The sequence below is a fragment of the Ischnura elegans genome, chromosome 3 (genome assembly GCF_921293095.1).
Source record: "Ischnura elegans chromosome 3, ioIscEleg1.1, whole genome shotgun sequence".
NCBI lineage: Eukaryota > Metazoa > Arthropoda > Insecta > Odonata > Coenagrionidae > Ischnura > Ischnura elegans.
Window position 1 is genome coordinate 17,327,256 of NC_060248.1, and position 26,373 is coordinate 17,353,628.

The window sequence follows — 26,373 nt, forward strand, 5'->3', positions numbered from 1 at the left end:
TGGTCCTTTGGAATTAATTAAAAGATTAAAGCAAGGGTAATCTGTATCTTAGATCTTAACAATTTACCTCAGTATTTTCTGAGAAGTGAAACTTTGATACCTGAGGTACAATAAAATGCTATTAAGGGTTTGTATGCCTGTAAACCCTGAAAATTTCAAGGTGATAGTGTAATTTCTTAATGAGAAGTACATCAGGAAAAATGCGTTATATGGCTTGTCATATGATATTAATGCGACCTCTGAACGACTGCCAAGACTTAATATGTATTGGTATTTTGAGGTTGTGATGCCAGTATTCTTCATGGTTGCTGTCTCTCCTCTAAAAAAATATGTTAAAAATATGTCCTCAAAAATGCGAGTAAAATTTAAAAAAATTGAAATTCCAGAATATTTTGGGTAAAATCGTAAAATATGTAATAATAGAGGATAAAAATAATAATAGAGGATATGTAATAAAAATTTGGATAAGAAATGACATCTACAATATCATTGTTGGTTGGCTATCAATGCTCTGAGATATAAGTGGCAAACACTTAAGTGTTCATCTGTCTAAGTTGAGACCAGCCTCGGAGAAACCTTCTAGTCTACATTTTAAAGAAACCATAGGAAGGCCTTCTTTCTTAGGTTTTATCAAGTCTAATGTCTTCAGATAGCTCTCTGATTTTGTCTTTGGCGGATGTGGAATGTGAAGAAAATTGGGGGTTATGAATTGCCTGGTTGATTACATTTGTTGATTTGTGGAATGATGGAATTCTTTTTCCTATTTTTAGAAACACTTCTATATTTTGCCATTTTGCGGTTCACGTTAAATTGAAAATGTTGCTTGCTTATCCATATTTTGTTGTTCATTACTCAGCAATTTGTCAATTTTTGGGATGTAATGCACCAATTGCTCTCCTGAAATTCAGGTTTGCATCTAATGAGTCATCAACTCTCTTCATCATTTCATTTGATATTAGTTTATCAAGGAAGAAGAGTTAAAGATAGGTTTTGCTTGATATACTTCTTGATCTGCATATGAATTGAATTCTGGAGTGTATTGTTGTTATGTCCAAGATTATGGATTGAGAATCAGTTGTTTTTTGGAGAATCTTGCAGTGTGTCTTTTGAAATCCAAGAATAACAGATCAACTCGCTTTCTCATTTCACCTGACTTTAGGATATCAAGGAAGAAGAGCCCAAGCTGGGTTTCGATTGATCTACTTTACCCAGAAGCCTTGCTGACTGTTTATGAAGCTGTTCCTATCGATAGAGTCTTGTCTAAGCGAGAGTTACCTAAATTTATATCACAGTGCTGTTTCCAGTTTCGTTGCCCAGCTAAACTTGTACATGGTTTTTTTATTATGTATATTTTCCCGTGGGATAAGAATTCATCTTTTTAGTGAGAGGTAGATGAAATGCAGGTTTTGGACATATTTATTATTAACCATCCTGCAGTGATTGTAAAATTTAATGCTACTCCTTCTGCTGGCCATCAAGGAAAAACAGGCATTTTAAAAAATTCTCTGTAATATCTTCAAAAAGATCTATAAACATTAGTGTGAAAGAGGCTGTATTGATTGCCCACTGAGATAAAATATTCAGATTATGATCAATGGTTTGCTGACTCAGTAATGATGTTTTTTTTGAAAACCATATGGGATGCAGGAGAATGGTGAGGCACTGGAAGATATTGGCTTCAATTGCATGTTATTATCACCAAAAGGTTATTGTACTTTGTGAAGTTCCACCCCAAATAATGTATGTATTACGTTCAACATGTTTTGCTGCACTGCAGCATCATCCAAACTGAATTCATAGTTACCGTTGTTAGGGCTTGTTATGGGATATCTGTGGGAGGTCAAAGAGTGGATAAATCAATAGAAAATTATTGCATTGAACCATCACTTTTCTGTCATAACAACGGCATTCCACAATGTATCACCCGCTACTATCAATTTTAGCGTGTAAATGTTTGTTTAGCATGAAAATCGTGGTGTTAAATGGAATGAAGAGCTCTCGAAAGTACTGTGGGGAATGGAGCTAGGAATGAGAGAGGGATAATAGTCATTTGGATCATTCACACTTATTACGAATCATTCATCTGCATTTGTCGTGAGGAACTCATAAATGATCTATGCCAATATAGCGCATTTAAGATTTTTTACGCAATAATTATTTCAAAGCTTTATAACCTCATTGTAGGGCATTTGATAAAATGCTGGTGAATTTTACCAAGTCCCTGACCACATTGAGAAGGGTATAAGCTTATAATTGAAGATGAGTGAAGTACGCACGCATTGAAATTCATTGAAATAACTGCCTTCATACTTCTCTCTTGCATATTTGTTGAAGTCCTCCGAGTTTCTCTTGCACCTGTGAATGATAATGGTGGGGGTCGCTGGTGAAAATGGATGAGTGGATCTAAGCATGGATTCTTACCTAATTTTTTTCAGTTATCCCGATTGTTATCTCAATTTTCAAAAATGCTCATTTTTCGGAGTGCAATTATTTCGTGGGCTAAGCCTAGGCAAGGAATAGGCCCTTATTATCTCAACCTTGTGCTTTGGACATTCTGTATTCTATATGTGCTGCGTAAGTGCGTAACTCTAACAGCGAATGTTGTACATATGTAACTGGAGGAACTTCAAGGGATAATCACAAACCCTGTGGCTAGCAAATATCAGCTGTGTTATGTTAAAATGGAAATATTAGTGTACATATCTGTTTGAGATTATTTTATGTAATTTATATCAACCACTTGATATTTTTAATACCAAGTTAATTGCACACAAAGTGTAGCGTATCCCTTGGTAAGTATGTGTTATGTGTATGAAATGGCATAAATTGGAGGATGATGTGTTGTAGTGAAAAATGTGAATATGTAAGCTAGAAATTGTGAATTTTTTGCGACATTAAATGGAAACCAATGATAGCACAGTACTGGCTGCTCAATGAGTTTTGCATTTGCTTAATGATTTCCGGTTGAATTTTATTCACTCCTTAGTAGTATTCAGTGAGTTTATTTGTGAGACTGAAAGCCTACAGTATATGTATCTCCTTATAAGTAGTAGTTGTTGTTCAGTACCTATGTTTGACATGGTCTTGGCTGCATCCCCTTCAGTTTTGTGAAAAATGACTTTAACACATTGCTGTTGTTTTATTTATTAGCCAAAAATGGTAATATTAGATACAGTGTTCTTTATTCTTTATTTATTCCATAATGCTGATGAATTCAGGTTTTAATTTGGATTGTTCTTCAATTAGAAGTTTTTCAGCAAGACATTATCATTGACCCAAATGTCAGTTGCAGCCTTGTCAACCCACTGCAGCAGGTTGTCAATTGAGTTCACTGCAATTTTCTTTTCTCACCTTCGCGTTGGCCCTTAGCATCTCGGTGTGGAATTGGTGTCCTCCTGATTGTTTAGCATCTCCTGCAATGATGAATCAAACATAGAGTTATCACTAGATTTAAGGAAAGCCCATAGTCCAAGCTGGATCCAATGGCTTGAAAAATACCTGTCAAACCATTAAAATGCGATTGGCTAACCAAATGGGGCAGATTTCAATTAGTCTTTTCTACTCTCTCATTTTCCCTTGCACAGGACCCTCTTATTTTGTTATTATTTGTATTTTCATCCTGAAAGACTTCTTGACTTGTTTATGATGGATTCGTCTGTGTATTGGGGTTCTCGAGAAGTTAAGAGATGCAAGAGGTGGAAAACTTATCAGCATATTGCCTTGGATGTTCTAAGTCATGAAGCTTTTCTGTGATTTTCAATTGGAAAAGACTGAATCTTTGATAACTTCACCTTCTCTATGAAGATTTTTACGAATGATTTTTTCATGATAGACTCTGAAATTATTACCTTGGAAGATGATTTTTTTTCATGCACTGAAAAGCTTCTCTGCTGGTTGGAGAATGAAATTTCCTCTTGATTTTTTGGCTTAATTTTTACCTACTGTGTTTTATATTATATTATATGAGCAATAGCAAGTTAATTTATATGTCTCAAAGCAGAACATTGGGGAAAAGGAAGGCATAATCAGAGGACAGAAATGAGACCCTAAGAAAGATAATCGATGTAAAAGCAATCATGAAAAATTATGTGAGATAGTTGCTGCCCATAGTTATTAGGGATGCTAATAGTGTTTGTAGTGAATATTTATGTTCAAAGGAAAGGACAACCTGAAAGCCAATCCACGTACGAAATATTACATATCTCTGAAGCCAGTTTACACATTCAGTGCGGAGCATGTCAATTGACGTGGTCCCGTCCAAGCCGAAATACGGAGCACGTTAATTGACGTGCTCTGCCGGTTGGGCCAGGAGCCCTTTCTCCGCCTCCGTACATGACTAATATCCACTTCCGAGTCTTCCAATCATGTGTATGGCCTTCAGCAAGCTTCCCTCTTTCGAACCGTGTGCGCCGTTTGTAAAAAGTAGTATTTCAACGGAAGTTACGGTGCGGAAACCTCCGTCTATTTTCTTTCTTGTTTTAACGGCCGTTTTTGACGACTTTAATGAAACTCGGGCCTGCATTGAATGTGTTAAGGTTGGAAAGATGTGCCGTTTTGAGCTTGACTATTGTCAGGTGAATGCCATATTTCTTCTATCCAAAAGAGGTTCCCCCAGTCAACTGGAAAAGGTTTTAGAGATTTTAATACTGCTTACGTATTCATTTCTTTGGAAGTTATCACCATAGTCTATAGTAATGTGAAATGAGACAGAACAGAACAATTTTTCAAGGCCAATTAGCAGTACACATTAGTGTTATATTATACTTACAAGTCTGCTGAAAAGTTTAAAAATTAAGTATTTGTTTAAAAGTCACTGAGAATTATACCTCTTGGATTATGTATATTTATGGTCCATAAATATATTTTTGAAGTTATCTCTAAGTTGTGAACTGTTAGGTGGGCTCAACTTTCTTTCTTTCTCTGTCTGTATGAAACATCTCAATGCATAGGTATTTAAACAGGCTGATATTAAGGTGCATGACAACTTTTGGGAGAAACTGCAGTATGATAATTTTAATACCATGATCATTTTAATGACATTATGATTTTTGACAGGAAATACAGAAAAATTATATAAAAAAATTAATGAAACACATGAATGAATAAACCTGTAATGTATTGCTAACAACTTGAATATGTGGTTTTTGTATTGACTGTATGTGGTCCTTAATTTTGAATGCATAAATCCAGTTTTCACTCTGTCGGAGTACCAAAAAAATGCTTAAATCTTCTTGATTCCATCCCTGTCCACACCAGCATTGCATATTCCAACCTTCACCGTCCCACTCCTACCCTTTTTCAACCGTAAAGATTATTGATAAAGTTAACAATGGGCTGTTGGTGCTTTAATGCTTTTCATTAACATCATATCCTGGCATTGGTAGATTGTTCTAGTCATATTTCCAATAATTCACAATTTTTTTCTTCTTTGTGACCAGTAATTTTCATTGTCAAGGTCAATGCAGAAGCAGCCATGTGTACTTTTAACAAAATGATTCCAGTTGGATTAAATCGAATGAAATGATTCAGCTACATGAATAGACTTAGGATGTTTCTGGCAAGTGCATATGGGTGGAAAAATTCCACATAGCAAAATTATTTGCTTCGGCTTTGAATTTATCTCTTGGAATTTCCAGTTAAAAGTGCTAATTACCTACCTGAATCATTAAAAAAAAAATGCCTGATAGTAAACACTTTTACCATTTGATCCAACTCCAAACTGTGGTGAAATGAGTATAATTTTGTTGTCTTGTGGCATGATATATTTTCTAGCAGATTTTCTATCTAATCTTCTGAAGTCGTGAAAAATGTAACGGGTGAAGGATCACTCTGCTTGTTCATAGCTTAATTGGTGTAAACTATGTAAAGGCAAAGGTAAAATTTTTGCGATGAAACTTTGCGTCAAAGCGTTTGCAATGCCTTTAGAAGAAAATTGTGTAGAATAAGTGCTTACGTCAGTGTGAGCTGATGATTAATTTTTTATTGTTAAGTTATTAAAGCCTCATATGTTCAGCAATAGTTTGAGGGTTGAATTTGAGAGTATAAAGTACTTTTTGATGTATAAACTTTTCTCGGTATTCCGCGTGGGCAAGATTTTATAAGAGCGCCGACGTTTCGGGAACTGACTCGCTGCTCATTCTCACAGCTACTGAATGAAAATTTGAAGTGGCCGTTGAAGCTCAGCATTAGGAGGGGCAGGATTGGTCGAGTCCGGATTGTTGTCGTCGAGGACTGTGGACCAGCGTAATCCTAGCTCTGGCAATCATAATTCTTTTAAGAGTTCTATTCCAAGGGCTGCTGATCGAATATCTGGTGTTTAAGAAAAGTTTATTCATTCTGTTTGCCAGGAAAATGTAAAATCTTACATACTTTTTGATGATTAATTGTCAATAGAAAGTATTTGTTTCATGGGATTATTATCAGCTTTAAAGTTAAAAGTTGTGGGGCAGTCAAAGGACAAAGCAAAAGTGAAGCAACAGTAGAATATGTAATCATAAGGAGTGGTTGGGTTGATTTATTTTTTCTTAGATAGTTAAGTTCTGTGTTTTAAATGGGAAAGAGAACTAGGGTGGTTGGTGCAGAAGGTCAGCAATGTGCTGCCCCCTCCTATCAACCCACTCCACTGCGTCCTCCCCCCCTCACCAGGAAATGTGTGTAAATGTAAAATTTACTTGCTCATCGGTGAAAAATGAAGTCTGTATGCTGTTCCTTCCAGCTACAGAATATATCAATCGTCCTAGCATTGAATCTTTGTGTTATGGACACCATCTTCTATTCAATGGAGTGGATTATTGCGAGTTCAGTCAGCCATTCTCGTGGAATGCTATTTCACGGGTCTTAATCTGCTTGAGCAATGAGAAACAACTCTAGCATGAGATGAGAGGGCGGCTCTGTAAGGTGCACATCAAACTGTTTATATAGGGTGTGCATGCATCAAATTATATTTTGTACCAGATGATAAAAATCCTTGCAAATTCTTGCTGCCTGTGAACTCACCAGCACAAATTGAAGTGTGCAGCATGCCACCCCTTGTCCGGAGGGGAATGCATAAAGCCGATGTCCCACGGTCAAATTTGCATCAAAATTTGATGCAACTGACGCGCACCCTGTCCCACGGTCAAAATTTCATCCAACTGGCTTTTGGTCCTATCGTTTGTACAAATCACCGATTTGTACAAATGGATGAAACCAACCAATCACAGGGCCTTTGGCAAAAAAGCATCGCCAAGCGCTGACACACAGGCCACATAGGTTGAGTTTTTTCACTAATGCTGTATGGAATACTAAAAGGTTTAGTTTTGAATTTATAATGTCACCATACCGCGAAGTGAAATCACAAAACATTATTATATATACGTTCGTGATTGTCTATTTCATCGCCTGTTGTGGTCCTAAAAGTAAAAATGAGCAAAAATTGGTCTAGATAGGCGATGGAAACTCTCAACTAGGAAATCCGTAATAATGAGTTGATCTTGAATAAGAAGGATGCGATCTTTAGAATCGCAATACAAGGAGGGATGTTTTGGAAAGAATAAAAGATTTACTTAAGGTATCGAGGTTAGCTTTGTGGAGGGCATACAATGCGAGCGAGCAGCTGGAGAAATGACTAATATGGACTGACGATTAACCTGTGAAACACTACAGCTGCCCGTTTCTATCTCTATGATAATAGGATAAGGACCTTATGTTAGCAACTGCTAGATTAGGAGAGAAAAAAATGATTTAAATGCACGTTTGCAGCACTATTCATAACATCTTCTCAACCACAATGTCCATCATTTATTAATAAAATTTTCGTCGCGGGAATAAGCTGCCTCACGTTAGTATCCTGCCGTTTTATTCTGCCCTCAACCTTGCTGATAAGGGACATGAAAATATCATCACTTATCGTCAATTATTATCGATAACATCGGGAACATCGAAGACCAACTCCTTCTCCAACGTGTTTAGCATGCTTATTCCAACGCTTTCATACCCCCTTTCCAGCCAAGGCCAAGTTCAGCATTCCTTCTGTTTTCTTTTTTTCGCCTCTTTAATGTTCAAGAGGCCTGTTCAGACAATTTCGCCTGCTAAAAAAGACAGCATCCTTCACCTCCACAAGCTTCCAAATTTGTTTACATAAATCTCGTCTTTCGTTTGTCCAAAAATTTTGATGCAAATATTTTTATGCAAATTTGACCGTGGGACATCGGCTTAAGACTTGACACATGTACAACAGATGAGTAGAGAAAAATGACTTTGATTAAATTCAGAAATGATCATCTGTGCGTTATTTTCAAGTGTTTAGTGTGCTGTAGCTCATAAGCACCAGTTGCCACTGACAGAATAGAGATAAAATGGTTGAGTTGCAAGACATAGCCGTTTTCGTGGTCTGCTACCATCCATAATATTTTATTTCAGACTCTGTGGTTAATTTCGGGGCTCAGTGCCGTGCTGTCACTCTGCTCAGTCCTATGACATTGGAGTGCTCACTTGATCTGTTAGCGAAGGCAAGCACTAATTGTGACTGAACGCACCCATTGATTGAAATCCAGTGTTGGCTGTGTCTTCATGGCCTTCAAAAAAAGGCTTTAGGGAGTGATTAACTTATTTAAGTATACCGGGACTAGCCACGTTTATAACTTTTACGGAGTCACCCGCAATGCACAAATTGTGCGAAAAATCCACAGAGGAAAAATCATTCGCCTTGACCGGGATTCAAACCCGGATCCCTCGATTTCCGGCCGAGTGCTTTAGCCAGTTAAGCTATGGAGGCGTCATTCTCCCCTGTGGAAATTTGTGGACCATACCGGACAAGGTGGTATGGACTGCTGAGCATATTATGCGACTACAGCAGTCCAGGTCGTGCGCATGGCACCACAGCCGAAGCTCGGCCGGAAACCGAGTGGTAAACTTGTCGATAATAATTTCGAAAAGTTGTTCTTGTCTTACGAAAAGTTTTCATTTCAGACTTGCTGAAAATTACTCAAAACTTGATAGCATCAAATGCATTCTCCCACCAAGCACTGCAATAACTAATGAAGGAGTTGAAAACAAGTTTCTTCTTATTCCTGTACTCAATTTCCTAGTGATTGGAAAGGATCAAGTGAACATTCCATCTCTGCCTATCCCAAAAAATCTGAGACAGCTTCAAAGTTCTTTGATTCTCATTAAAATCACTAGCATTTTTTTTATAGATCTTGTAGCATCCACCAAGGTAGGGACAGATAACAGTTTTTCTCTCTTATGGACGACTCACGACTTTTCATGGTGCTTGGAAGGTATTCAGCATTTATTTGCATTGGTAGACATTGTATTTGTCTAAACTTTTCTATTTTCCCATAAATTTTCTTGGGTATCAACCCTTCACCTCCTCAATCCACCTTTGCTCTAGGAAAAACAAAAATCTTTTGTCACTGTCTTTTTTTTCTTGGTATGGTACCTACCCCATTGCTCATAACTAGGCCTATTGCTGCACCTCTATCTCTGGTTGTCTTCAGCTGAGAGTGGAAAGTTATAAACTAAGCCTTTGGTGTATGTACTTCTAATTCTCACTTTGACCCCAATTATCCAATCAAAAAATGTTGTTTAACGTCGAGTGATGGTTTTATGAAGCTTGTGTGCATTGGCTGTGTTAAAAGGGTCTATTGCTCAGTAATGTGAGGGACCATTGTAACTACCTAACTCTTTGATAATTTTGTGGGTTCCTTGTTGTGTTCATCTCTTTCCAGTGGGTCATTTTATTTTGCTCTAGCGACAGATGACTGAGGCTCTTGGCAGAGTGAGAGGGTGCTACCTCTCCTCCTAGTCCAGTTAACAAAAGTGACTGCTTTGCCTGCATCCCTATTCGAGAACATTCCAACAAACACATCACGTCTTTGGCGAAGGTCTCAAACAGGCTAGTGTGAAAGGGCATTGGGGAGAGATTTATGTTTTCAAGTGGGGTGACATTCTTTGGAGGCCATGTTAGAGCGTCTCTTTTAGTCCTTAATTGTTTGCATTGGCAACATAGGTTCCTTTGAATTGGAATGAACCTTCAGCATTGATGAGCTTACATTGTATATATGTACCAACTTACACACTTGCTTTCGATCGCTAGCTGGATTCTTATTTGAGATGAAGCCGAGTGAAGTAAACCAGCATGTGAGTGAATGTTCGAGTAACTATTTATTCTTCGCTAATATTCTGCATGCAAATAAATTTGTGGTGACAATATATATGGTGAAGTATGGTTACATGTGATGGCGTGTCTACTTTTGGGGAAAAGTCAGGAAAATGTCAGGGAATTACTTTTGTCATGTATTAGTCATGAAATCACATGTTAGCAGAATTTCTACTTTAGTGCATAACACTGTACTTCTCCTTAGCTGAGCTTTTTTTGTCGACATGTTTGATTTTCCATTTATTCCGTGCTTTCTTTGTTCACTTTGTATTCTGCATGTGCTCTTTGGTCTATGCATTTCTAAGATCCAGAGTGCTTCATTGTAGATGCTGGAACAACAATGTTCCTTTTGTTCTTGTTACCGTTTATTTTTAACTTGGAAGAATAAAGAGTGTGTTTTTATGTAGATGTTTTCCTTTGTGCGTTAAAGCTTGAGTTTTCTTTTATGTGCTTTAAGTCTTATCAATTCATGTTATTTTGACATCTTTTTATCAGTCACTACTGTTAATTTCTTTTCCGTTATTGTTATTCTGTATGGATCATCAAATCCCTAATTTTATTACGATTTCCGAAGGCAGGCATCATGCAAGAGTGGTGTACTTGGAACCTGCCATCTTAACGGTGGTGAAATTCACATGAATTTCCCTGGGAAAATTTACCTCTGGACTGGGTATCTAACTCTGGACCTTTGACTTTTCAAGCCACTTGGCAGACCAGGTTCATCGACTCTTGCGTTAGGTACTTGCGATCCAAGATGACAATACAAGGGGATGGTAAATTGTCATGGGAATCAGGGAACCTAGATAGCATTGTGATGTGCTCAGTTCTCACACCTGGTAAATATTATTCCATGGCATTTAATGCAAACCATGCATTTATTAATGATAATTATTTATTTTAGGTGTTTTTACTGTTACCTTCCTGTTTGTGTGTTTGTTTTTTGTGAGATGTAGGATTCATTCAGTCCTTAAATGTGTGGATTTTATTTTTCTTCATATTTACAGGGAAATACTTGATGCACCATCTCTTTCTCTTGAGTCCTCCTGCTTTAGTAGAATGTGCAGTCTTATTAGGAATTTGTTGTTGCAAGTGCTTGGATTAAATAAGTAGAGAGATAATATGGAGTTCAGCCAACATGTCTCTTTGATAATTAAATATGCTTATGTTCAGCAGAATGATCTTAATTACTAAGCATATATTTTTAGTATGCGGACAACCTGAATGTTTTCACACCTAAGACCACCCCTATTTATCTACACATTAATGAAAAGGGGCTTTTTGGATCTCTAATGTGAGTCTTTGGTCACAGTATCCCTGTTTTCTATAGTTGAGTACCCTGAATGATAGAATATGAGGAAACTACTTGGAATGAATTTCATGAAAAATAACTGCATGTCTTTGCCTTGAAGACTCTGGGAAAGTTAGCATTTTGAATGTTACAAGTAAGTGAACACAGCTCAATTGATAGTGCCTATAGAGGATGTGAAGATTGAGTTAGGCTTTTAAGTGTGGGTAACTAGAAAGTAATGGTCGTTTTTTTTTTCAAATTCTACTCCAACCATTCGAAATTCTCATCTTTGTAATGATAGTTGTTGATTTTTGCAAAATTATTTTCCTATGCCTAATCCCTGGTTACAAATTCATACCAATTGCAATTAGTAAAATTTATTGTTAGTGTGACAGTTCAACAGGAAAACATTTTGTTAACATTTTATCCACTGCTGATGTATGAAACATTTTTCAAAGGATGTTGAATTTTCATTTACCTACCCTGAAGACTCGGCTCGTTTCTTTTTAGTTCTGTAAACCATACTAAGGGCTGAATGCCTTAGATTGATAAATATTTCCACCTTATTTTAATAGTAATATAAAATGAAAAAAGTCCAGTGTTTATCTTCCAGTTTTTGTATCTACATGAAGAATCTTTAAAAATAACTTCAGTTTCATCCTTAAACAATAGCATTAAGGAAACATGGACAGAAATGATCAAACTTAAAAGAATGTGTCTGACTTCTTGTTTGGCTTTATTGGAAAAAAAGGCTTGAGAAACCAAATGAAAAAATACCTATTTATGGTTGCATCTTGGCTACCCTGCTATTGTACATGCAGGGTATTTTAGATGAGTCTGATGATGAAAATGAGGCAAAAATTTGTGGAATATGCTCAACATTTTAAATAAATGGAAGCAAAAACTTTGTTTTTGCTCAAAAATTTTATGTGGAATTTAAGTTAAAATTTAATTATGATTTACAGTTAATTATACGTATATGGAATGAAAAAGTTTCACTTTCATTTATTCAAAATGTTCAAAAGATGTCTGCAGCCTTTATGTGACTGCCTGTGTGCCCTCGACTGTAAAAACCTTACGCATCTTTGATGACACCAGATTTTCCTACCCACAGGAGGCTACAGGCTGGAATATTCCCGTCAGAAGGGTGCCTTAGTGAGTGGAAGTGGGGCGGGCACTACGCCGAGCAGCGGAGGTGGAGGCGACAATGCTGGTGCGGTCGACGAGTGACCTCGAATAACCGTTGTTCCACGGCACCGCCACCCGGATTCTCGGGATAGGGCTAGTGGACGGCGGCATGGGTCCAGGAATCACGTAGCAAACAATTTTTCGTCCGGGAATGTGAACGTGGGCATTGGCAGTGCCTCTTCACGGGTCGTCCGGACATCATCAAGCCCATACGTGGCGATATGGCACGGGCCTCCGCTGGCGTGTGCTTGCCCCTCGCTAGCTCACCTGACGCAGTGGCTTCCCAATAGCCATTGCACGGGACCCACATGACAGTGCATGCAATGCTGTCACTGTGGAGACAATTGACCTGACTTTTTAAGCAGGGGGATCTTGAGGGTATGAAGTGGACAAGTTTTTTTTTTTTTTTTTAAAGTCATGGTTGCTCAACGAGGGCCTGTCTGCATCGTCATGTGCGTCAGGCTTTCTGAGTAGCATTTTGTGCCTGGCTAGCATAAGTTGTGTGCTAAGAATTACCAAATATTAAAATTAAAATGGAAAATGCAAATCAAGTCACTGAAGATTTCCTAAAAAGTATGTCTGTGAATGTTTGAGCTGTGTGGGATGACCGGAATGAATCCCACATCACTATCCTTCCATAGTGACAAGTCCAGTGAAGAGAGAAGGCCAAAAAATGGTACTTGATTCATTTTAAGTGCGACCTCTTTTTTTTTTTTTTAAGTCCGACATGTTTGTGTTATTGTTGAAGCTACATATTTGTTTTATTTATGGGTGATGACTGGACAGGCCCACTCCGTGGTCCAGTTGAAGAAGAAAAAAATGATATGGCACAACAATTTTCAAGCATTCGTGAAATGAGCCCTTTCCCCACACATGTTATAGCTGTGATTTATTTTTTGTTTAAGTTCTCAACTACCATCCTTCCGTCTCTCCTCCTTAGTGTCAGTCTGACGTGATTAGAGTGCATGCAGCTGAGTATATTTTATCAGCATCTTTATTCATTCTACTCTCTTAACCTGTTTGGCGAGGTTTATTCTTTGTGTGCCATTTTTTTCACAAATCCCACCCAACACTGCCAAGCCTGTGATGAGATTCTGATTGTGTCTAGTTTTATTCTAAATATTCTGTAACTTGCGCTGCGTGTTTGGTTTTGTGACCTAATGATCTGTACTTGTAAGAAAATAGTTTGAATATGCCTGAGGTACTTAAGTCATGAAATTGACACGTTGTTTTGTTGAAGCTTGCTGGGCATGTGCAGCAAGATATGAAATTAAGTTATTAATGAAGTATTCTCATGTGCATTTTTTAAGTGTTTCATTCAGAGCCATATTTGGGAAGGATCTGAGGATGTTTTTTAAAAGCAGTGTCATATGCAGCTGAAGTGGACAAATTTTAGTAGTCAAATTACACTGTCATGTTTATCAACTCTGTGATCATTAGAATTTGGGCGTTTACTTTTAAGAAACTGAAGTACGAAATATTTTTTTTGGTCTCATGAGAGCTATTGTGCTGTTTGTCATGAAGTAAATCGATAGTGGAGCCTTTAGATAATTGGGAATTACAAATGACTGGGCTGTCATTGTAACATGTGGTTATTTATCTGTGAGGGCTAACTTTTGGCTTGCCTTTCAGAACCACATTGAGCTTGAATTTCAAATGCCTTTGTCTGCGCTCTGGGCTTTTTCTTTAGATCAATGGCAGAAAGAAACCTCTTCCTCGATCAGGGGATCATGGTGTTTTGGATATCAATTGAATCTGTGTAACGAATTCGATGAATTTTGCTTTTGGATTGATTTTGAGTCCTCACGATAAATTGGGCAACTAATACAAACAGTACGTTATTTTTGAGTTTGTGTGTTTTGAAATAAGACTTGGCATCTTAATTTTTATTCTTTTTAACCCTTTTTATGGTCGTGAAAACATTTTTGTGATTGACTCAATTTTACACCATAAAATGGACTTTTATCATAGCTCTGTAATAAATGTACATACGTAAAACAGAAATTTCTTGTATCAATAAAATGTATATACAGTTGATCTTTGAGAAAGTTAGTTATATTTATAAACTGGGCTGTCATGAGTGCTTTTAAAAATTTTAAGTCTATGTAACAAAAAAATAGGCAAAATAAAATTTGAAGATAAAAATCTTGAGCACCCACTCACAAAATTTGCTTTTTTGTATTATTATTTGAATTTTTTCTGCAGTGATGGGAATTGGTATTGATAGGCATACAGCTCTCTGTACTTTAATTTACAGCAGAAACCTGATAAGATGTTTTTCGAGGGTCTGAAGTTTCAAGACTTCTTACGAGGGAAAGCAGGTAAAATTTAATAGGATACTCACTGTTACATTAAATCTGTGGAAATAATTGCAAATTCATTTCATTTAAACAAAATCTATGCATTCAGTAAATGTTGAGAGAAAAAGAAAGAACCCAGGGTGGTTTGTTGGTAAACTTGTTCTTTAAACGCTCATAAAATTATTCCAGCCCTTTGAAACATTGAATAATATTTTCAGGTGCACCAGAAACACTAGATCAAAGCCTAAAATTCTAATAGATATTGCAATATTAAATGTTTTCAACTAGATATTTTGACTATTTTCTGCTAGGGCAGATCAGAAAGTAACGCACAATAAATTTTTCCCCAATAAGTGTGATATGTAGTAAAACCAAACAAATCACAAATTAACGTAATTCTCTGACCTACTTTTCTACTTGTTCACTAATTTTACCAACTCATTTCTCCCACTGTGGCACCAGTTTCAATATGCCCTGTTTGTAGAAGTCCGTTTGATGGGAGTATAGCTGTCTGCAGACTGCTGATTTCACTTCCACATCTATTGCAAATTGTTGGCCAGCCAGGAATTTTTTCACGGGAGCAAAGAGTCAGAAAGTCAGATGGTGTCAGGTGAGGACGATATGGTGGATGCTAGAGCACTTACCACCCAAATTTGGGTGAGAGGTGCTTCAGCTTGTCCATATCCAAACTTGTCATTATTCGCTGCAGTGGTGTAAATATTGGGGGGTTTAGGGGATAGATCCCCCCTCAAAACCTCTGAGATATAAAGAAGTTATTTAAAACAGTTGTCTAGTGTCAAACTTTAACCCTTTCGAGACGGCGAAGTTTTCGTCTTAGCATGACTGCTGTACTGAGCCCCAAGAGAATTCTTTCTCATGGTACGGAGCATTTTTGGAGGACATTGGTCAAAAAGGGTCTCGCGGAACCTTTTCTGACCCCTCCCCAGAGGGACTCCACATTATCTTGGACTCCGAGAATAGTTGTGCTCCCTCCTTTCCGGGTTTACCACCATACCTGCGGTATTGGTTCGCGGTCAACTTATGTATTGCATATATGTATTTAGCACATGGATAATTGTTGCTTGCACGTAAATTGCTGACTTTGAATAGAATTCCTCATTTTTTTCTGAGCATTGTCAAATTTTAAACGAAGTTCTAAGGTCAATATTAACGCATTTAATGCAGCAACAATTTCCATGTTGATGTTTATACAGGACTCGAGATATAAGTTAATATTTATCATAGAATTTTGTTTAAAAATTGTAAATGCAGCTCTAAAGACAAAGAATTCAATTCTTAGTTTATATTTCTTGAGAAAAGAACAAATATTTATTTCGAAAACTGACTGGATAAACAATTGCATGACTGTGGTCCCTTACTGCAAAGAGGGGTAATAAAAGACGAGGTGTCAGGGTACCTGCTCCTGGATTCCGAGGGTAAAGCCTAAACCCTGCAGTGTTGGGTCCCAAAACAAAGACGTCGTACACCCGTGACCGTCATAAAATATGATTGTTAGATAATCTTTTCCCCTGAAATGTGAAATCAGCATAGTTTGGAGAGATGAAGGGCAATTAATTGTTAGGAGTTACCTATTTTTTATGGGATGCTATTTAACGTTTGAGATGCGGAGTTTTATGTTTTCAGTTTGTTGCTGAAAAGAGAGAGAAGGGAGTTGAAATGTATGTTTCGCCTTAGTTTAGTCTAATTTTGATAAAATGATATTAAAATTATCACTTTTGCATATAATTTTAGTTCTATATGCCTTGTAATTTCGTTGTGTTTGGATGTCATTTGTATGAAATCGTATTTCCAAATTTCATTTTATGACTTGCTGCTATTTTATTTTTAAATTTTGTTGTTTCTTTAAATTTAGCTTTTGGAAATCCCTGCAGGTTTATGCTTTTAAAGATAATATTTACTGCCATACCAACTTAAGGTTCAACATTTTTATTGATTGAAATTTTTATTTCCATTACACACATTTAATCCTTATACTGCCAGAAGTCAATAAATATACCTTTTTGCACTCAAGTGTAGGTCTAAAGTACCAGACAATATGTATACCTTTTTGTACCCATGTGTAGGCCTAAAGTGTCACACAATATACCAGATATACCACTTGTTGAACTGGCTCAAATGCTTGCGTACATAATCAGGGCAAGGGTGGGTGCAATCTCGGGCAAACAAGGAACTTGGGCTTGGGTCAATCATATTTTGTGCTTGCCCAGTCTCTTGCAGTGTAAAATGTATCTTGTGCTTCCTGTGCATTGGAGGCCCTAGATATTATAATTATTTTTTCTCTTTCTGGTCCTCTATTAAGAGGGATGAATTCAATTTTAGCTGCATCTCCTTGTCACCTTTACTTTGAAAGTGTTTTACAGATCATTGTAGATTTCCATGGAGTATGTAAGGAGCATACTGGTAGCCTCCCCTTCCTTCATGTACTTCCCTCTTCAATTCACAATGGGGCCTACTGCCTTTCATTCTATCCATAAAATCCCATTCTCTTCCTTCCTCTCCCTTGTTTACCCTAAATTCTACCCTCTAACGCTAGTTTCCTACAGGGGTGCAGCTAAGAATTAAGGCTAGGGGGGGGTTTTATGTGCAACTAAAATTTATGGGTGTGGGGGTATTGCATACCTGCCAGGGTAAGCAGGAGTTGCGGGGGCCCTCCTTCAGAAAATTTTAAGAATAAAGGTTCAAAATGGCGAGTTTGACGGCTTTGTGAGGGATATTTCGTTAATCCTAAGACTATTCTGTAAGTAATACTGATCCAATTAAGTAAAATGGATTAAACTTAAAAATTTCTCTGAGCTCTGGGGGGGGTTTTATCCTTCAAAACCTCCCCCTCGCTGCACCACTGGTTTCCAACACCCCCACAAGCCCTGCTAAGCTGATGCTGCATCCCTACTAACAATGGGAGTGTCACAAAAGTGGGTCTCAGATTTCAACCAAACTTTGTGGTGTTGTAGTCCATCGGGAGCTGTCCACGAATCACCCCCTTATGGGGTTAAATAGCCAATAATTTAACGCAGTTAAACATTTGCAGGTGTAATCTATTCCTTTGAGATTGCATTCCCTCATTGCCTGGTGTAGTCTATTGAAACTAGTTGATATGGTACGGGATTACCATGCTGGAGGTCCTAGGATCGAGTCTCCGCATAGTCTAATTTTTTTTCAGTTGTTATTTTTTATTTTTCTTTAACAAAACTCTGCAATTTGAACATTATTTTATCGATTTTCCCCGTAAATTTTATTTTTATGCAAGGAATTTTTTTTATCCACGTGCATTATACCTAAAATCATGTTATTTCCGTGTCGCAACACAAAGCATTTTTTTACGATACACATTCACTAGGTTTCCTTTTGTGTTGAAATAATATTTACGGTACCAACGGTATATATTCGGGAACCCCTTGTCACAGATGGCTTGTATGCAGTTGAGTGACCGCTCGCTGAAAAGATGGTTTACCGACCCCATCTTTGAAAGAACACTTACCTCCCCGTATACCGTTGGTTAATTTTGCTTTCACTATCACGGCAAGAGAATGATCGATTCTTATGGATATCACATACGCCTAGCTTCCCAGCTAAATTATTACTTTCCTACCCCGCTGTGCTGAAATTTCAGCTAATAAAAGCAATCGTATTCTTGAAATAAAATTGGCAATTTTAAAATATGAGTCTTTAATATGATATTTCAACACGAATAGGAAACCAAGTGAATGTGTATCGTAAAAAAATGCTTTGTGTTGCGACACGGAAATAACATGATTTTAGGTATAATGCTAGTGGATAAAAAAATTCCTTGCATAAAAATAAAATTTACGGGGGAAATCGATAAAATAATGTTCAATTGCAGAGTTTTGTTGGAAAAAAATAAATACTGAAAAAAATTAGCCAATACGGAGACTCAAACCTGGGATCTCCGGCGTGGTAATCCCGTACCGTATCGACTAGACCACGCCAGGCAATGAGGGAAATGCGATCTCAAAGGAATAGATTACACCTGCAAATGTTTAACTGCGTTTTTTGTTTAAACTATTGGCTATATAATCCCTTAAGGGGATGATTCGTGGACAGCTCCCGATGGTCTACAATACCACAAAGTTTGGTTGAAATCTGAGACCCACTTTTGTGACACTCCCCTTGTACGTACATTCTCAAATCATTATACCCTATCACCTTATCCTGGGGAGAATTAGTTCACTCACCCTTCCAGAAGTGTGACACCAAGCCTTCAGGAATTTGCTGCCAAAGTGTTCATGAGCCACTGGGAAACCGTTTCTGAAATATGTTTTGGCCCAATGATACATTACATATCATTTAAATAGAGCTGTTTGGGAGGCGTTCTGCAGTTCTTCAGGTGGTGTTAAAGAAGCATTCTTGAACTGTACAGGAAGTGTTCAAGTAATTGTTCAGGTGCTGCTGAAGTTTTCATTAACTGTTTGCAAAGTTTAGCTTGGCTTGATCAAAGTGTTACAATCTGCTGAATTTGCATTGTTCCAAGAACGCAGTCTTACTGCTGGGAAAGCATTATCATGCCGTTTTTCAATCAATGTCAATGTGAATACATATTATATTCATAAATACTACAAGGATAATTTAAGCCCATATCATTAATACTTCAGCAATAATTTTCACTCTGAAGCCTGATGCATGTAATCAGTTATAGTATTTTAGAATTCTAGAGCTGAATGGAATCAATGGCAATATCCCATCAAAATATTTCTTTTCAGATATCATGAGATTTTCATTTTATTGTGTACCTATGCTAAAAGTGGAAAAATCTTGAGTATATCATATGAATCTCAGCGTTTGTGGAAGGTAGTGAGCTTACTTGCTTCCAATGCACACAAAATGTAATGCTTTTTAAAAAGAAAATCTCTTTTTTATGCAGTCCAAATTAGAGATATGCCCTTACTCTAATATACCTATCTATTGATTATATGATATCTTTTGATATGCTCTTTATTTAATAGATGCTCTGAATTTGAATTTTGATGCATTTTAAGCTGGGCTGCATAGATTTTTAAGGTCCCTATGGGTGTGGCTGGAGCCAGAAAATTGTTTTCAAAGTGGAGGGAAATTGGAAGTACATTTGGCAAATGGGATGCGTTTCAGGGGGAATCATTCGGAGAAAGTTTATATAATGAAGACTATTGGTATTAAAAATTATTGAGGGGGGAGGGGGAGTTTCTGAAACCCCCTATGGATCAGTGGCAGATTATGAGGGGATCTCACCCAGATAACACAAAACATGTAATACAGCTGTATTACATGCATTATACATGGTGTATAGCTGATGTATACATCTGTAATACAGCTGTATTACACGTGTAAAAGTAGCTCAAAAGTCCTGCCATACAGCTGTAATACACGTGTATTACAGCTGTACATGTACATATACTGCTAATATACATGTGTATTACAGCTGTATATGTACATATACACATGTATTACAGCTGTATATGTACATATACACGTGTATTACAGCTGTACATGTACATATACACATGTATGTAGCTGTATATCCGATGTATGGATACATCTAAATTATGTTTCTTGCTCAATAGTATTCATTAGCTGATCTCATTATCTTAAACATGCTGATTCCTCTAATATTAGCTGCTCTGGGAATTAATAGAAGAATTTTCTCTGACTTATAAATGCAGTCAATGGAAAAATTACTAATCTGACTAAACCTTACTTATGCTCTGTATTTCTAATTTCACTTGATCACACATCATCTTACCATAGCTACTCTAAGTAGCAGCTGTACTAGTTCAAATGCAGAGGCCCTCAATCTTCATTGACAAAACGTGATGGCCCTCAAAACCTGAAGATCGAACATCATTGAGAATATAAAATGGACAGCCAGAAACAAATTTTACAGAGTAGTAAAAAAGGAGGACCATATAAGATACCAGAGAGGAATAAAATGGATTGGAAAAACCCTGAGTGCATGAATAGCAAGATTGAAGGGAAAATGGAACAGTTCTCAATGGAAAACATTTTATGAAGTTCACAGATAAAAGAAAGGGAAGTACATAGGATGAGTTATCAAGCAGTGCGGACTAGCACAGGGAAGAGTGGAGGTTAGGACAATGAAGTAATCAATCCTAGCAATTCCTGACCAATGACAAAGTGAATGTCGTGCTGGGAATCCTGAATTCCATGAGAAAGGAATGCATCCAATAACCATTTGTAATGCAAATTAAGAATATAGTGAAGACAAAAAATTCCTTCATTTAAAATTATCATTTAATGCACAATATGTACATCATTAAATATAACAGGAACTATACAAATTCTTTCATATAAAATTATCATTTAATGTACAATGTCCACATTATTAAATATCACACAAATTGTGCATATTCTGTCATTCGAAAATTTTCAATTAATTTAAAGTTCATTATATACTGAAGTAGGTACATCATTAGAGTCTTGGCTTCCGGGCATTCCTCCGCATTGAGTTGTCCATAGGTGACGACAGTTTCTCCAGCCATCCTGCTGGCATCTTCAGGTCAGAAGTAGCAATGCATAAAATTGGGAACCTGCATTCGCAGCAACAACATGCAAGTGATCATGCAAATCAAATTTATTAATGCATACCAATGGTAAACATAACTAATCACTAGAATATAGGATCAATGCAAAATGAAATGGCAGAAAATCCCCCTACAAGGAAGGATAAACACCATAAATGGATTTAGGAGTACAATATCAAAGGTTTATCACAACATGTCGCTAAGAAATGCCTTAAGAAGTTTTAATTGCACATGAAATCTCCAAAATATCATTAAAACGATAATATTTTCACACAACACCACATCAGGTCTTGAATAAGTTATATCTAACCATTAACAATAAGCTTCCACTCTTCACAATCACTATTTACATGGCATTTATAAAAGCACACTTAAACACATAGGCTTAGTAAAAGGAAATCTATAAGTAAAACAATAAGTCCTAGAAAAATATACACTGACAATAACGTTTTGAAATATAATGATAAACGAAGAAATAATGAAAAACTCCTAGTTTTCCAAAGCCATATTTTTATAATGACTCTACATTTTTAGGCATGAATGGCACCGTCCTCTTTGATAATCACTGAAACCATTTTTAAAAAACCTAATTAACTGTAAAATTTCAAATCTTACAATTAGTTACTATGCTCGAATACGTACCACAAGTAATTATTCGGCCAAAGATGTTGAAATTTCAAGTACACAGGAGCAGACAGCAGCATCAGCCCTGGGCCACGACAAAATTTCGGTGTTGATGTATTTTTCCGTTTTAACCAGCCGAAGGAATGTAATCCTATTAATACAAAACTGGAATTAAAAAATTCGGAATGAATCAAGGAAAATATTCGTCGCAAAAGCGACTCGTCGAGATTTTCATTGCATCTTAAAATTTAGCATTCATACTACTTCGAAATATGATAGTCAATCTTCTCATGAACAACACACAAATAAAGCGATGAAAAGCGAAGTTTCATCCATTAATATGTATCGGGATATGCATATTCTAGTCAAAAAACGTAATTGCCTTTATTTGTTGTAAATAACCGAAAGATTACTTCATACCGGCATTGACACAAACAAATATTTTTATTGAATACAAAAGTAGCATCATTAAAAAGTTATTGTTACACTTTCTGGTACTTAGTAAACACTACGACAATCATCTCAGCAACCTAGACTAAATATTGTATTTTAATCACAAAATTTCACACATTCTATTGATGAATAGAAAACAAAGAAGCATTAAAACACTCGTCAAGAACCTTGCCGGATTATCTGAACCGGAATACATTTTTAAAAATTACTACTTGTGCACAGTTCAAACCAAATGATTGAAATACGTGGATCAACACTATTAAAAATTTAAGGTAATTGTATTCAAGGAACCATTATGTGTAGAAAAACTTACCTCACGCAAGCGGGAAGACGTTGTCGGGTGCCACTTGTCCCTGCGGCATATTTGAAGCCATTTCGCTCTTCTCTCAGTATTTTGAGGGAAACTAAAATTTTTAAACACGTCCTTGGTGCTAATGGAGCAATTAGGAGCCGAACTACAACATATTGTGCCGTATTTCTTCTACAATTAACGGAAAATCTTGCCGAGCAACAGCCGGCCACATTAACTTTCACAACGTAAACAACGAGTGCGGAGAAAAAAAGAGGACTAATAATAATATGGCGATTGAGCGCAGGAGGCCATGGCGCAGGATAGTACGTTAAGCATATTAATTAACAACAAAACATTACCATCAGCGTTCATAATTAAATATGGGTTCCAAAAAGGGTACCGGCATTTTAAATACAATTATAGATCGAAAATAAATCCTATTATGAAATGATTATTACCTGAATATTTGTTCAAGAATATTAGAGGCGATGATGACTTCATACTCGTGTAATTCAGCTGTATTTGTACATATGTAAAAATACACATGTAATACAGCTGTATAAATACATATGTATAATTGGTGTATACGTACAGCTGTATTACATATGTACATTATTTCCACATGTAGAAATACACGAAAAATACATGTGTAATACAGCTGTATAGATAAATATGTATATATGTATAACTGGTGTATTCTTACAGCTGTATTACATGTGTATCATTTCCACATGTAAAAATACGCGAGTAATACATGTGTAATACAGCTGTATAGATACATATGTATAACTGGTGTATTCTTACAGCTGTATTACAGAAGTGTGTGTTATGTGGGCACCCAGATAACACAAAACATGTAATACACCTGTAATACAGCTGTATTACATGCATTATACATGGTGTATAGCTGATGTATACATCTGTAATACAGCTGTATTACACGTGTAAAAGTAGCTCAAAAGTCCTGCCATACAGCTGTAATACACATGTATTACAGCTGTATTTTTCTGGGAAATACAGCTGTAATACACGTGTATTACAGCTGTATATGTACATATACAGCTAATATACATGTGTATTACAGCTGTATATGTACATATACACGTGTATTACAGCTGTATATGTACATATACACGTGTATTACAGCTGTACATGTACATATACACATGTATGTAGCTGTATATCCTATGAGGCCTATTACGAACGGCTTACCGCATGCGGTGAGATACCGCCTGCGGTATCATACCGCCCCGAAGCGCGTTTACCGCCCCCGAGCGATTACGAGTGGCCACCGGTCGGTATCATACCACGGCTTAGGGGTCGGTATGATACCACGGCCAGCTACCCCGGTGGTGAGATACCGACCCCCTAATGGCGGACGTCTGTTTACATTTTTCGGGTCGAGTTGGCGTTTTTAAAACAAAATATCCGACGATAGAAACTCGGAAGCTATCACATTTTGTGTTATTTATAATATTAATGTCTGAGTAAGCGTATAAAATACAAAACTGGAGCCGACTGGAGCAGTTGAACAAAAAAAGTATAATACCCATATAACAACAACGTTGTAGCCGTCTGAGATGAGAGAGCCACGGCCGTAGGAGATGGATACGTTGATTGTAAGTTGACCCTCATTCATTTATTTAATTAGAACAATTTGGATGTTTTTTAATGTCCGCAATGTTTTTATATGCAATAAAATCTTCCATTTCTTCATAGGTGCCGGAAAATTCGTCGTTAAGGACTGCCTGTGCTTGTATTGTATGGTGAATACAGCTGTTGCTCGCCGCTTGGAGATTTCTACGAACATCTTTTGTGGCAAAATATTATTTTTTCAACGTGACAACTTCTTGTATTGCAAGGTGAATACTACTTTTGCTCGCTGCTTGGAGATTTCTACGAACATCTTCTGTGCCAAAGTAGTGTTATTTTCAACGTTATAACTGCTTGAATAGTGAGGTGAATGTAACTTTTGCTCACTGCTTGGAGATTTCTACGAACATGTTTTGTTTCAAAATAGTGTTATTTTCAATGTGACAACTACCGTTAATCACAGTACCAGTGGTTGTAATGCACAAAGTTTGACGAGGTTGACAAACATCTGCCAGGAGCTGTAGTTATCACTGTTCCATTGTGGTTGGTTTTTAAACAGTGGTTTACGCTATCGAGAAGTGTCTGATAGTAATGTAAAGATTGTCAGTGGCGTTTATACCTTCGTCATTCACCGCAGAGATAACATTTCACGATCAATCTATCAAGTTCAAAGTCATGTGTGAAATTTGTTTATATACTATAGTATATCAATTTCGTACCAAGGAATTGTAGTGAGAAAAGTCACCTGTGCCACTTGCGTGGGATAATGTGAGGCTTAAAATCAGTGATTATATAGTTGTTTTCATCATAGCGAGCTCTTGATTGTAATGTTTACGTGATGAATATAAGAATGGTAGTGACTTCCAGTTTTTTATGATCGTATTTGCCTGTTTACCATTATTTATAATGGTGTGAGCTTGTATCGATTGTGGATTTTACCTGAAATATTGAAATAAGTTGTAGCCTGTGTGTGTGATTGCCGAGGAACCGATTCGCGATCTCACATGTTTATTGTGGGCAGACTGTTTTGCTGTGGTTGTGTACCCGTGATTAAACCAAAGAAATGGTGAAACTCTGTCACATTATTTTGAAATAAAATTTTATTTTAACCAGAAGTGAATATCTTGTGTTTTTTAATTCTCCATTGCTTTTCATAGATAGCAGCCAAAAAGTTATTTTTCATTATTTTTAAAAGTGCCTTTCTTGTTCTCTGAATTTGCATTAGGTTTCCAAACCCCGTTACTAACACGAAAGGAATGCAGAAGGAATGCAATGACAAACAGATATTTTGTCATTTCACAGATGTTGAGTGTCATATTGTCTGTGATTAAGGCTCTCCAGCTAAGTATTCGTGGTGGATTTTCATATATTTTTTAAGAATGGACATTTCGGTCAAAGCTCTAATGGAATTGGTGGTTCACCTTGCCCGTTGGCCCTAAAAGTACTTCTATCGTAATTTTTCGATGGTCTGCCACGCAATTTGTCACTACCTGCGTCTGCTCATACGTGATTTTTCTATGATATCTTCCGCAAGTCACTGCTAATTATTGTTTTATTCAACTTTTTATCCTATAAGTAAGAATTGAGGAGCAAAATTCGTTCATTTGTCAAACTTTTAAGGTGAATTAACGAAGAACACATCCTTATTAATCCATAAATACCACTAATTGTCTTTATCGACTGCCAACAACTCTTGCCGAAATATTCGTCTGCTAGGAACAGTTGCCGCGGAATTGGAACACCGCACGCCCTTGCCATTGGCTACACCATTTTCGGGCTGAAGGAGCTCAGAATTTTTCATACAAACGTCACTTCCGCCGCATCGCTCCTTACCGACCCCCTGACACGTACTCTCCGCCCGGCGGTGACTTGCCGACCGTCCCATTCGTAATCGCAAGGGGCGGTATGATACCGTATACCGAACGAAAACTCCGCCCGGC

The 26,373-nt window shown here is 37.0% G+C and overlaps 1 protein-coding gene and 1 long non-coding RNA gene across 3 annotated transcripts in view; one reads left to right on the top strand and one right to left on the bottom strand.

Annotated features, from left to right (window-relative positions):
• The window catches only part of LOC124155496 (trithorax group protein osa), a 42,847-nt gene extending 28,083 nt beyond the window's left edge, over positions 1-14,764 (top strand). The window contains exon 6 of one of the 2 annotated variants that reach the window (XM_046529355.1): positions 12,544-14,764. In XM_046529355.1, the coding sequence (XP_046385311.1) occupies positions 12,544-12,659 (116 nt within the window). In that variant the 3' untranslated portion in view covers positions 12,660-14,764. Of the gene's footprint in view, positions 1-1,159; positions 2,920-12,543 lie in introns of those variants that run through there. The other variant, XM_046529358.1, reaches the window with a different exon arrangement.
• A 5,596-nt stretch (positions 14,765-20,360) lies between these two features.
• On the bottom strand, positions 20,361-23,314 carry LOC124154969. The gene is made up of 3 exons (XR_006864074.1): positions 22,862-23,314; positions 22,114-22,260; positions 20,361-21,477 (listed from the first exon to the last, which is right to left on the bottom strand). It is a non-coding gene; the product is annotated as an uncharacterized LOC124154969 (long non-coding RNA).
• Between the last annotated feature and the right edge of the window lie 3,059 nt (positions 23,315-26,373).